This window comes from Oryctolagus cuniculus, chromosome 3 (assembly GCF_051225735.1).
Source record: "Oryctolagus cuniculus isolate XC-2025 breed Fujian yellow rabbit chromosome 3, ASM5122573v1, whole genome shotgun sequence".
In the NCBI taxonomy this organism is placed as follows: Eukaryota; Metazoa; Chordata; class Mammalia; order Lagomorpha; family Leporidae; genus Oryctolagus; species Oryctolagus cuniculus.
In genome coordinates this window covers 6,872,784-6,885,632 of record NC_142869.1, presented here as the reverse complement: position 1 = coordinate 6,885,632, position 12,849 = coordinate 6,872,784, and the positions used below count along the sequence as shown (strand labels likewise).

The 12,849-nt window shown below is 56.0% G+C and overlaps 1 protein-coding gene across 3 annotated transcripts in view; it reads left to right on the top strand.

Moving 5' to 3' along the window:
- Nucleotides 1-2,601, top strand: part of EIF4E2 (eukaryotic translation initiation factor 4E family member 2) — a 30,082-nt gene extending 27,481 nt beyond the window's left edge. For all 3 annotated transcript variants that reach the window (XM_051834205.3, XM_089329723.1, XM_051834204.3), the window contains one exon: nt 256-2,601. In XM_051834205.3, coding sequence (XP_051690165.1) covers nt 256-295 — 40 coding nt within the window. In that variant the 3' untranslated portion in view covers nt 296-2,601. The remainder of the gene's footprint in view (nt 1-255) is intronic.
- Nucleotides 2,602-12,849: the final 10,248 nt, after the last annotated feature.

The following is a 12,849-nucleotide window of genomic DNA, read 5'->3' as shown; positions in this document are numbered from 1 at the left end:
GTCACGTTGCGCGATCCTGCCATGCCTTTAGCACTCAGTCCCTCTGGGCCTGCACGGGCTGGCTTCTGGTGTTCTGCTGTCATGGACAGCCGGCCGCCAGGGTTTGCAGGGTCTGGGAGGTGGGTGCTGTAGACAAGATGGCAGAAGGTCATGGGTGTGCTGGCAGAGTTGCGGGTTCAGTTCCCTGTGCATGTATGGCTGTGCCTAGAGATCCCTGTATTGAACACTCTATTTTCTCCCATTTTTTTCTTTCAGGGACAATTCAAGCTTTCGAAATACAAAAATCACATTGTGAGAGTACCCAAGCTGGCAATAATCCCTTTCTGTATGTGTGTGTGTGTCCGAAACGGATGGCAGGCCTCCAGCCAGCCCTCCCGTCTGCTCACGGAAGGGACGCCCGAGCCCTGCGCTCCCCTTTTGCACTCATTCCCGGAGGACGGACCCGCTAGACAGCCCCCAGCATCGCTGACGCATAAGGCGGGAGCGGAAGCCGCGACTCTGTACTAGACGGACGCTGTTTTAAAGGGGTCGGGGGGGCTCAGCCTTTCATGTTGCTGTGTGCTGTCCAGGTGCCCCGGACATCCCGCCGTGCGCGTGCGTCCCCCGCCGTCCCCAGGACGTGGTGACCGCGTGTGCGGGCCGGAGCCCCAGCGAGAAGTAGCAGTATTAGGAGTGTCTGCACACCCAAGAGAGGCCCAGAGTCGCTAGGAATGCCTCTCCCGGCTTGGCCATTAAATTATTGGGACATTTCAGTTTCTTCTTCTCCCCTTGCCCCCTGAACCCACAACTCTCCAAAAACGTGTTGTGAATGTGTTGACTGTCCCGGATGTTGCATTGTCTCCTGCCTCCTGCCCGCCTGTCTTCCCTCTGTGTGACTCTCCTCTTGTTGGGCACTGCCGCACGTAGACCTGTAAGCCAGGGGGCGTGCTGGTCCCACTGGAGCGGCTTCCAGGCTGGGCCTTGGTCAGTCAGACTGGCACAGAGGCCAGTGCGGCTAGGAGCCAGCTTCCCACGTGGGCTCTGAGTGTAGGATTTGGAGCTGAGCGCAGTGCCAGCCGTCTCCCGTGTGTGTGCCAAGCCTGCTGCACTGGGTTCTTGCGTGCCCCTCACTGAGGGAGGGGAGCGAACGCTGGTGCCTGCCAGCTGTTAACACCTGGCTGTGTACATTCAGTGACCCTGGAACGGAACACCTGAAGGGGAGGTGACGCTGGGGGACAGCGTGTGTCCGCAGTGGTGCTGTTGCCCAGCTGTGCGGCAGCACACGTGGGCTGAGCCAGGATGCCCAGGCAGAAACCCTTGGAGGCTGCTGCAGGCTTGGGCAGTGACCCCTCGCTCCTCAGCAGAGCTGGGTGATCTGACTCCTGAGGACTGGAGTCCGCGAGGGGGACTAAGTAACGAGCGAGCGTCCTCCCGCAGCCTCGGAGTGGCAGCGTCTTACTCGGCTCTTGTGAGCAGAGATCACAGTACCTTAAATTAAGGCCTCTCTTTAACACATATCGCTGAAGGCTAGGGGACCCTCAGCCACCTGGTCTCGGAGAAAGCATGCAGGAGGGAGACGCGTTTCCCTAGCATGTTTGTATCACTCCCTTCCTGTTTTCCAGCCCCTGAACACCCTCTCCGCCCACTGTTGCAGGATGCTTTTCCCCACAAACACGAGACAGCAGGAGCCTCCCGTGGCAGGGGCGGTTAGGTCGGGTGGCGAGGTCTAGCTCCAGGAATGTGAAGGATGCATACTGGTGTCCAGGAAATCATGGGGCTCGGGCCAGCAGAGGTGCCACGCTGACCTCACGGGACGTGAGGGCTGCCTCCTGAGACTCGGTCACACCCGGGGCCTTCACGCTGGCTCAAACTCAGATTTGCCGTGAGAATTCCAACAACACACTGGGGCTCGCCCTCGTGTGGGCACCTGCCTGACCGCTGTGTGTGTGAGTGGCCAGCAAGCCTAGTGATCAGCTGTATTGTCCTTATTTTCGTGCTTTTTTTGTCCTGTTTGTTCAGATTTTTGGATTTCTTATGTTTTCCAGAGCTGCTCATGTCCCCCCTTCTTTGTGGCTGTGGTATGTGACAGCTACCCTTCCCGGCAGGTGCATGTGCCTGGTGCGGGATAGGGCGAGGGGTCCTGCTGCCGGGCGGCCTCTAGGCCCAGTGTTCTGGATGCTCTGCCTCACGGCTGTGGGGGAGTCGCAGTGGTCAGTTTGTCCACACCCCCTGTTCCTAGACTGGCTTGAGCGCTCTTTGCCTTCATTTTGACCCCACGGGTCTGCTATGCCGAGCCACAGCACGGTTGCTGTTGCCGTCTCCCTGGTCTAGAGCCAGGAGGGGGAGGCCTGCCGGGCTGTGGGACGGAGCGCAGCGTGGCAGGTTGCAGCCGGGAAGAGCTGCCCTCCAGGGACCCTGTACTCTGTTCTGTGTGCGTGCGTTCCCGGGGACACTGGCAGGGGCAGTGACCTAACACCCAGAGGGAAGCCCGTGGTCCACGACGCTCCAAGGATGAATTTCCGAGTGTTTGCCCAGGAGGAGCAGAGGCTGTGACAAGAGTGATTTCGTGTCGCACTTTCGGAGCAGTTGTCTACTGCAGTAATAAACGGAAGATACCTGCAAGCTCTGGGCTGTGGACTGGTTATTTGGGGAGGCGGGCCACTGGTGGTTCTGCTCTTAGGCGTTCTGAAGCACATGGCACTGTCCAGACAAGATCATTGACACACTTTTTGTTTTGTTTTGCTTTAGAGATTTACGTATTGATTTATTTGAAAGAATTAGAGGGAAAGACAGATCTTCCATCCACTGGTTCACTCCCCAGGTGGCCACAACAGCCAGGGCTGGGCCAGAGTGCAGCCAGAATCTTCATCCAGGTCTCTCATGTGAGTGGCAGGGACCCAAATACCTGGGCCGTCTTCTGCTCTTTTTCCCAGGCCATTAGCAGGGAGCTGGATCAGGAGTGGAGCGTCTGGGACTCGAACCAGTGCCCATATGGGATGGTGGAGTCGCAGGCAGCAGTGTTACCTGCTGTGCCACAGTGCTGGCTTCTATTGACACATGTTTATGGAAATATTCTCTAGTTGCTATTAGTCATTGCCTCAGGTCAGTTTACATATTTAAAATAGCAGAATATAGCTGTTAATTCTCTGTAACATGTAGTAGGGAATGTTGGAGTAGAAGAGGTTCAAAGAATTAGTTTTTTTTTTAAGATTCTATTTATTTGAAAGAGTTACACAGAGAGAAGAGAGGCAGAGAGAGAGAGAGAGAGAGAGGTCTTCCATCCGATGGTTCACTCCCCAGTTGGCTGCAGTGCCCAGAGCTGCAAAGATCCAAAGCCTGGAGCCAGGAGCTTCTAGGTCTCCCACACGGGTGCAGGGGCCCAAGGACTTGGGCCATCCTCTGCTGCTTTCCCAGGCCTAGCAGAGAGCCGGATCAGAAATGGAGCAGCCCGGTCTCGAACCAGCACCTATATGGGATGCCAGCACTGCAGGCCAGGACATTAACCCACTGCACCACAGCACCGGCCCCAGATTTTTTTCTTTTAAGTTTTACTTACTTTATTTGAAATGCAGAGTTATACAGAGGAAGAGACACAGAGCCAGGAGCCAAGAGTTTCATCCAGGTCTCCTGTGTGGGTGCAGGGGTCCAAGCACTTGGGCTGTCCTCTGCTACTTTCCCAGGAGCACCAGCAGGGAGCTGGATCAGAAGTGGAGCAGCCAGGACTTGAACTGGTTCCCACATGGGATGCCAGCACTGCAGGCAGCAGGTTAACCCACTGTGCCACCGTGCCGGCTCTAAGAATCACTTGAGGCCTGAGCTTGGATTGTTTCGTGTAAGATGAAGTGGCTTAGCCCAAAGGTGGACATACAGGGCCTGCTCGTGACCAGCACTGTGTTGAGTACCAAGGGAGAAAGAAATTCGCTGAGCCTCAGTCGTTGCTGATAAGGTTTTAAAGCGGTAGGCGTTGTGGCAGAGCAGGCTAAGCTGCCGTCTAGGGCACCTGCGTTCCGTGCAGAGTGCCTGGTTCAAGTCCTGGCTACTCCGCTTCTGACCCGGCTTGCTGCTGATATACCTCCAGGAGGCAGTGGACGATGGCCCAAGTGCTGGACTTCCTGCCACTCGTGGGAGATCAGGAGCCAGTTCCATGTTCCTGGCATCTGTCTGGCCTAACCTTGGCTGTTGCAGGCATTTGGAGAATGAATCAGCAAGTAGAAGCTACCCCCTGCCATCTTCCTCTCTTCCCCCGCCATCACTCTGCATTTCAAATAAAATAAGCCTTTCGAAAATAGTAATAAGATAACACATGCTTGAGGTGCGATTTAGGGCGATGGAAGTCTCCTTTCTGTGTCTCAACTGTGGTCTGAATAGGAGACAGAAACCAGGCGGGTTAATTTGTCAGTATCATAAAGAATTGCTGATACAGTAACTGACTAGAGAACAGAAGCACTGGAGAATCAAGGCGGTGGCCATTCATGAAGAGCTGTGAGGTCGCCGTTGTCTATGGGGCACTGGTGTCAGGCTGCGTGGAAGCCGGCTCTGAACCGGTTGGAAGCGGCCTCTCAGGTCAGCTGCAGCTGTGGGAGCAGACTGTCCCGATGAGGGCAGGAAGGCCCAGGCCACATCTTCCTTGTTGCACGGAAGCCCCTCTGCAGTGCCCCCATTGGAAAAAGCCAGCAGCGTGCCGGCCGGTGTCTTCAAGGCAGAGTGGGTGGGTGTGGGGCAGGCGGGCAGCAGGAAAGTTGGTGCCTGGGCCCTGCGGCCCACATCGGAGCCCCTCTGCACTTCCATGCAGCTTCGGCTGATCACCGGGAGGAGTGCGCCGTGGCCCACATGCTCAGCTTCCTGCCACCCGTGTGGGAGACCCGGCTGGCTTCCTGGCTCCCACCTGTACCAGCCCCAGATGTCGGCAGAGGGAAGATGGCTCCTCTCTCCCTCTCTTAAGTTCGGCCTCTCACATAAATAAACGTTTGTTTGGTTGTTTAAGTGTGGGGCTGGAGACGGCACTTGGTGATCGCTGCAGCCCTCACTTTGCCCCTGTGCGTCCTGCCACACACGTGTGCGACAGAGCAGCACCAATTCTGCCTGGCAAGACCTCGCTGGTGGGAAGAGCTCACCCTCCCCCAGAAGGAGGAGGTGGGAAGCCAGCAGGCATGTGGTCGTTGTTGGCCTGCGCTGGCTCCTAACTCCATTACAGCCCATCTGAGTAGCCTGTGGAGTAACTGAATGTGAAGACAAGGTTAGCCTCCAGGGCGGCACGGGCATCCCATGCGATGCTGGTTTGAGTCCCAGCTGCTCCACTTCCCATCCAGCTCCTTGCTAATGCGCCTGGCAGTGCAGCAGAGGACGGCCCAAGTCCTTGAACCCCTGCACCCACATGGGGAAACTCGATGTTCCTGGCTTCGGCCCGGCCCAGCACTGGCCGTTGCAGCCATTTGGAGAGTGAACCGGTCGGTGGATGGAGGATCTCTCTCTAAATTTGTTTCTCCCTCCTCCCCTCCCTCCCTCCCTCCCTCCCTCCTTCTCTTCATAACTCTGCCTTTCAAATATATAAAATAAATCTTAAAGAAAAAATAAACAAGTTAGCTTCCAACAAGACTTGCACGAAATAAGAAGAAAATTTCCAGGCCCACAGAGCAATGAAGAAAGTCTGCGCGGGGCCTGTTGGGAGGTGGCGGTTGTTGTTCTCAACTCCCTGTTCCACTGCCTGCTCTCTTTCCTTTGCCCTCGGCCAGGATCTTAGCTGGTCAGATCAGGATTCTTTTTTTGGTATGGTTGACTCAACCTTCTATTCCCAAAGGGTGTGAAGTGATTGTCCTGCTGTCTTAGTTTCCATTTCTGCTGTTTCTAAAAGGGAGCCCAGGAACCCAGGTTCTAGACAGTTCTCCCTGTCCCTGTTACATAGCAGCAACTCACTTCCTCTTGGTGACCCCCAGCCCACCCCACCCATCAGCAGAACAGTCCCTTTATTCGCTGTTGTTGGTCAGCGCCCTGAAGAATCCAGGATCAGCAGATGCACCCCGGCTTGCCCTCCAGCCCGGCTGCACTGTGTCCTCGCTGGTCCTCCGAAACCAGTACAACTGCGAGTTGAGGGGAGGAGGACGAGGAAGGACTCCCATCTCCATCCTTTCAACTCTGGTCATGGGAGAAACAGTTCACGCAAGGCACAACCTTCGGGACGAACCCTTGGAGCTGCCTTGTGGCACCGTGCATATGCCGGCACCCTGTATGGGCGCCAGTCAAGTGGCTGCCCCAGCTCCCTGCTAATGCACCTGGGAAAGCAGTGGGAAATGGCCCAAGTGCTTAGACCCTTGCCAGCCACCCATGTGGGAGTCCCGGATGAATTCCAGGCTCCTGGCTTCAGTCTGGCTCAGCCCTCGCTGTTTTGGCCATTTGGGAAGTGAACCAGTGGATCAGAGTGTCTCTCTCTCTCTCTCTGCCTTTCAAATAAGTCAATACATCTTTAAAAAGAAAAATAAATAAATAAAAATGAACTCTGTCCTTTCAGGGGCTGTGGCTGAGCCGTCAGCCGGGTCCACTCCGCCCTGCCCTTGTCCAGCTGCCTGTCCTGGTGAGGTGTGTGCTAACGCCGGTGTCCCAGGACGCTGGCGGTGAGACCCGTGGCCCTGTGCTGCAGCTGACACTGGTGTTGTGTAGAAACGGTACAGGTCGTTGAAAACACTCTGTGCTGGGGCTCTTTCTTTCTTTTAAATTTCACAGCAGCCCAAGGGGCGCACTGTTGTCCCCATTTCACAGATAAAAACAGAGCGGGACAGGTGTGGGACCTGGCGGTTAAAATGCCGCTTGGTACGCCACATCCCAGATCAGAGTGCCTGATTCAGCTCCTAGCTCCGCTCCTCATTCCAGCTTCCTGCTGACGTGCACCTTGGGAGGTGATGGTGATGACTCGAGTAGTCGGGTCCCTGCCACCCACATGGGAGACCCAGGGAGAGCTGGCTTCAGCCTGGCCCTGCTCGGGCCGTTGTGGGCATTTGGGGAGTGAGCCAGCAGCTCTGTCTCTGTCTCTGACTCTCTCTGTCTTTCAAATTAAAGAAATTTTTAAGGCAGAAACAGGGTAAGTAGTTTGCAGAGGGTCACTCATTGTGTAAGGGCAAAGATGGGGCTTGACCTTGAATTCCAGAGTTCCTAAACCTAGTACAGGTAGGTTCCAGCCCACGCCATCGACAGATGCTCCTCCGCCTGCAGGGGGTTACCTTGTCCCCATAGACCCACCGTGAATTGGAAACGTGGTAAGTGGGAGTGCGTGGAACGCCCTCGCTCTGCGATGCAGCGCATCGTGGAGCCTCTGTGGCTTCCGCTGGGGACCCCTGGGCCGACTGCTGCCCGGTCACTCTCCTGGGAGAGATCCGGACTCAGAGTTCCCGGCTGCTTGTGTGCCATCGTAAGGTTGAAAACATCGGCTGAGCCAGCGTGAGCTTGGATTTGGGGGCAGAGGTCTCTGGATCAGGCCACGAATGACTCCTACTCTGCCGGGTGGTCTCAGTAGACAAGACCCCACACACACACCTGGCCGACCCCAGACGCAGGAGCCGGCAGGCAGGAGCTTCCCCTGCCGCCCTGGGTTGCCAGCAGGGTGGCATTTTAGATGCCTGCCCCACACCCCCTTCCCAACTCCAGGAAATCCGAGGTCTGACCTCACCACAGACAGCAACACATGGGTTCCAGGCATCTCTGTTCCATTTACACCGCTACGGAAAACCCCCTTTTTTAAGATTTATTTATTTATTTGAAAATCAGAATTCCAGAGAGAGAGATCTTCCATCCTGCTGGTTCACTCCCCAAATGGCCACCACAGCCAGGGCTGGGCAAGGCCGAAGCCAGGAACGACCTCCCACGTGGGTTCAGGGCAGGCCCAAGCACTATGGCCATCCTCCACTGCTTCCCCAGGCACACCAGCAGGGAGCTGGAAGTGGAGCAGCCGGGATACGAACTCATGCCCATGTGGATGTTGGCATCACAGGCAGTGGCTTAACCTACTGCACCACGGCGCCAGCCCTGTACCACAGGCATTTCTGTCCAGTCCCCTGCCCTCATCGTTCTCCATGGCAGCCCACGCTCCTTTCAGGCTCCCCACCGACTGTAGGAAGCAAAATGCCCACCCTGAGGGCAGTACTTGCCGTGTTCCCCTCTGCACGCCTCCCCCAAAGTGAACGTGGCCCTCCACGCTGACCCCTGGGCGGGGAAGTGTTGGTTCAGACCCCCCCCTCGTAACCAGGCCCCCAGTCAGGAACCAGCATGGACAGAGGGGCATGCAACAGGGAGATCCCCTCCCCTGTGAGCCCAGGAAGGCAGGCGGACCCTCCAGGGGATGGCAAGGGGACAGTCCATGTCCGTGCCCTTGGGGACAGCGGCCTCAGCTGCGACTTTCCAGGGTTCCTGCTCAGGACGGCTCCCAAGACACGGCCAGGGTCCCTGTGTGGATGGCCTGGCCTGGCACCGCCGGGCATGGTCTCTGGGAGGTCTGGCCTCCCGGCTCCGTGCTGTCGTCTCTGCCTCTGGCTCACGGCCTCATGACGCCCCAGCTCCAGCCACCCTGGCCGCAGTCCTGGCCAGCCCACTGCCAGGCCCCTGCTGTCGCTAACTCCTCTGCTCACTCCCGCCCCGCTGTGAGTACCACGCGCAGGCTCTTCTTGTGCTTGGCCGCTTGAGCCTGTAAGACCCTCGAGGAGGCAGGCGGCCGCTCCCTCCTGCATGATAGAATGGCCACAGGTCCTCACCTGGGAGCAGCACTCCTCGGAAGGTTCTAGTGGGCGGCCCAGGTTGGGACCACATCCTTGGAGGGACCCTCCTTCCTCACTGCCCCTGGCCTCCCTGGACGACTTAGCACACCCCTTAGTCTGTTTTCTTCTGGGTAGTTTACAGAGAACAGAAGTGTTCCCTGCGGTTCTGGCTGGGAAGTCCAAGGTCAAGCCCACATCTAGCAGAGACCTTGCTGCGTCAGCCCATGGCAAGGCAGCACTCGCGTGTGTGCACAAGCAAGACAGAGGGAGCTGAACTCCTCCTCTCATGGGCACTAACCCACTCAGGGGGTCAGGTGTGCAGCCCGTGACCTTTCCCCTCAGCTCACCCGTGTTCCCGCGCTCAGCCTGGCCCTGTGGGAGGGCTTCCCACCCTTCTTCAGTTACAGCCCTGCCACGCGGTGCTGTGGCCCCTCTGAGCTCCCGCGTGCTCTTCCTGCACCTGTGGGTTCCTCTTGTGCTGCAGAAAGCCGCCTGCCGCCATCAGGTGCTGCCCCTCGCCGGGGCCTCTCCTCCCCTTGTTCCTGCAGCACTGAGCCCACGTGACCGGAACCGCCGGAGTCCGTGCCTGTCCGTGCGGCTGGGACAGGTTCTGGGAAGGCAGGGGTGCACCTTCTCCGTCCCGGGGCAGGCCTGGTGTGGGCGCTTACAGGCTGCCCAGGAAGCTCCAGCTTGCACAACACCTACAGCGTCCCGTGGGGCTCCACGCTGCGGGGCTCCTGACCACAGGATACATTTTACTGCAAATGAAGGGCAGCAGTGGGCCTGTGCTCCTGGGTTCCCCGGAGGGGGTGTCCCATCATCCTGCAATAACACGGTAAGAGCTGTTGATTTCCACAATTGAAAGTTTGTAATGAATTCATTTATTTCAAAGACACCATGAGAGAGAGACAGGAGGAGACAGAGATCTTCCATCTGCAGGTCCACCCCCCGAATGCCTGTAACTTCCACCACTGGGCCAGGCTGAAGCCAGGAGCCCAGAACTCCATCTGGGGTCCCACGTGGTGGCAGGGACCCCAGTACTGGAGCCTTCGGAAGCCGGGTTGGAAGCAGAGCACCTGGAGCTTTAACCCGCACTCCCTTATGGAGCAGGTGTGCCAAGTGGCTGCGCGACCCACTGCACCGCAAGACTATGCCCTGCAATTCCTGCAATTCAGTGTTTTTTTGTGTTGTTTTTTTTTTTTTTTTTTTTTTTGACAGGCAGAGTGGACACTCAGAGAGAGAGACAGAGAGAAAGGTCTTCCTTTTGCCGTTGGTTCACCCTCCAATGGCCGCCGCGGCCGGCGCACCGCGCTGATCCGAAGGCAGGAGCCAGGTGCTTCTCCTGGTCTCCCATGAGGTGCAGGGCCCAAGCACTTGGGCCATCCTCCACTGCACTCCCGGGCCACAGCAGAGAGCTGGACAGGAAGAGGGGCAACCGGGACAGAATCCGGCGCCCCGACCGGGACTAGAACCCGGGGTGCTGGCGCCGCAAGGCGGAGGATTAGCCTAGTGAGCCGCGGTGCTGGCCTTGCAATTCAGTTTTTATCCTCTAGGAATTCATACATTTGTAGAGTTTCCAGATAATTTGCTTGTGTTTTCTGGATATATAGTCTTTTTTTTTTTTAAGATTTATTTATTTATTTGAAAGAGTTACACGGAGAGAGGAGAGGCGGGGGGGGGGGGGTGTCTTCCATCCGCTGGTTCACTCCCCAGATGGCCGCAACTGTGCCTATCCGAAGCCAGGAGCCAGGAGCTTCTTTTGGGTCTTCCACATGGGTGCAGGGGCCCAAGAACTTGGGCCATCTTCTACTGTTTTCCCAGACCATAGCAGAGAGCTGGATCGGAAGTGGAACAGCTGGGTCCTGAACCAGCGCCCATATGGGATGCCAGCACTTCAGGCCAGGGTGTTAACCTGCTGTGCCACAGTGCCGGCCCCTGGATATACAGTCTTATTTCCAAATTTTGCAATCATTATTTTCTCCTGTCCATTTTTATACCTCTATTTTCTGTTTGTGTTGGCCGATGACTGCAGTACATTGTTAAATCATACCCGTAGCAGTGAGCGTGCTGTCTTGTTCCTGACGCCGTGGGAATAGCTCTAGGAGTCTCCATTAAATTGAAGCTGGCTCTGGAGCTGGCTATTAAAAAGATGAGAAGGTGTTGTTAAAGAGTTGATTAGGGTGCAGTGGATTAAGCTGCCACTTGCAACCCTGGCTGCCTATATCAGAGTGCCATTTGAGTCCTGACTCCTCCATTTTTTTTTTTAAGATTTATTTTATTTGTTTGAATGGCAGGGTCACGGAGAGATGGAGTGAGAAGTCTTCCATCCTCTGGTTCACTCCCCAGGTGGCTGCATTGACCATAGCTGGGCTAGGCAGAAACCAGGAATCAGGAGCTTCACCCAGGTTCCCACGTGGGTGCAGGGTTCCAAGCACTGGGGCCGTCTCCTGCTGCTTTTTCAGGTGCATAAGCAGGGAGCTGGATTGGAAGAGGAGCAGCCGGGACTCAAACCTGCGTCTCTATGGGATGCCAGCATTGCAAGTGGTAGCTTAACTAATCCTTATGCCACAACTCTGGTTCGCTCCTCACTTAGGATCCAGCTTCCTGCTTCTGTGTCTGGGAGGCAGCAGATGATGGCCCAAGTACTTGAGCTCCTGCCACTCGTGTTAGAGACCACGGTGGGGTTCCTGGCTCCTGGCTCTGGCCTGGCTCAGACCTGGATGTTGAGGCCACTTAGGGAGTGAACGCAGTGGTAAACCTCTCTCCCTCTCACTCTGTCACTCTGCCTTTCAAATAAATAATTAAATAAATAAATCTTTTTTTTAAAAAAAAGGAGTTGATTGGGAGAGTATATGGATACATCATCTTTTTTAAAAAGATTTATTTTATTTATTTATTTATTTTAAAGGCAGTACAGAGAGGCAGAGGCATAGAGAGCAGAGAGGTCTTCCATCCACCAGTTCACTCTCTAATTGGCCAAAATGGCTGGAGCTGCACCAATCCAAAGCCAGGAGCCAGGAGCCTCTTCCAGGTCTCCCACGTGGGTGCAGGGGTCCAAGGACTTGGGCCATCTTCTACTGCTTTCCCAGGCCATAGCAGAGAGCTGGATCAGAAGTGGAACAGCCGGGTCTCGAACCAGCGCCCATATGAGATGCCAGCACTGCAGGCAGCGGCTTTACCGGCTACACCATAGCATCGGCTCTAGTTACGTTATCTTTAGTCCAAGGCTTTAACCCACTGTGTCACAACACCAGCCCCTGGATACATCATCTTTAAAAAAAAAATGTTACTTATTTGGGGGCAGGCCTTGTGCCACGGTGGGTTAAGCCAGTGCTTGGGACACCCGCATCCCATACCCGATGGTTTGTGCCTCAGCTACTCCGTGCTTATAGTCCAGCTTGCTGGTCGTGCACCTCGGAGGCAGCAGACGATGGCCCAAGTATTTGAGTTCCTGTCATCTGTGTGGGAGACCCGGATGGCGTTCCTGACTACTGGCGTTGGCCTGGCCTAGCCCAGGCTCTTGCAAGCTTTTGGGGAATAAACCAGTGGATGGAAGATCTATCTCTCTTGCCTCCGTGTGTGTGTGTGTGTGTGTGTGAGTGTGTGTGTGTGTCGCTCTGGTTTTCAAATAAATAATTTAAGAATAAGTGGTTGTTTGAGAAGCAGAGAGACAGAGAGTTCCTGTGTGCTTGTTCACTCCCTAGTGCGTGCAACAATTCCTGCGGAGTCTGAAGCTGGGAACCCAGAACTCAGTCCAGGAATCCAGGTCTCACCCGTGGGTGGCAGGACCCAGGAAGCTGAGCCATGGGCACTGCCTCCGGTGGTCTGTGTTAGCAAGAAGCTGGAGAGAGAAGCAGGAACCGGTGTCCTGCAGACCCAGGTGTTCTGATACGGGGTGCTGACACCTAGCCAGCATCCGAGCTGCGGGCCAAACACCCGCCCCGGCCACCTCGTTTTTGACCAGTGCCCCCGTTTAATGAAGACTTTGCTAACTGACAGAGTGGATACTGTGTATGCAGCCATAGCTCTGCACATCTGGAGGAGAAGCCCCAGTACTGGGGTGCTGGCTGTGCGGTGCTGACCTGGCCCGGGAAGCAGGCCCAGCAGTGGGTGTTTCCGGAAGAGGTTGGCC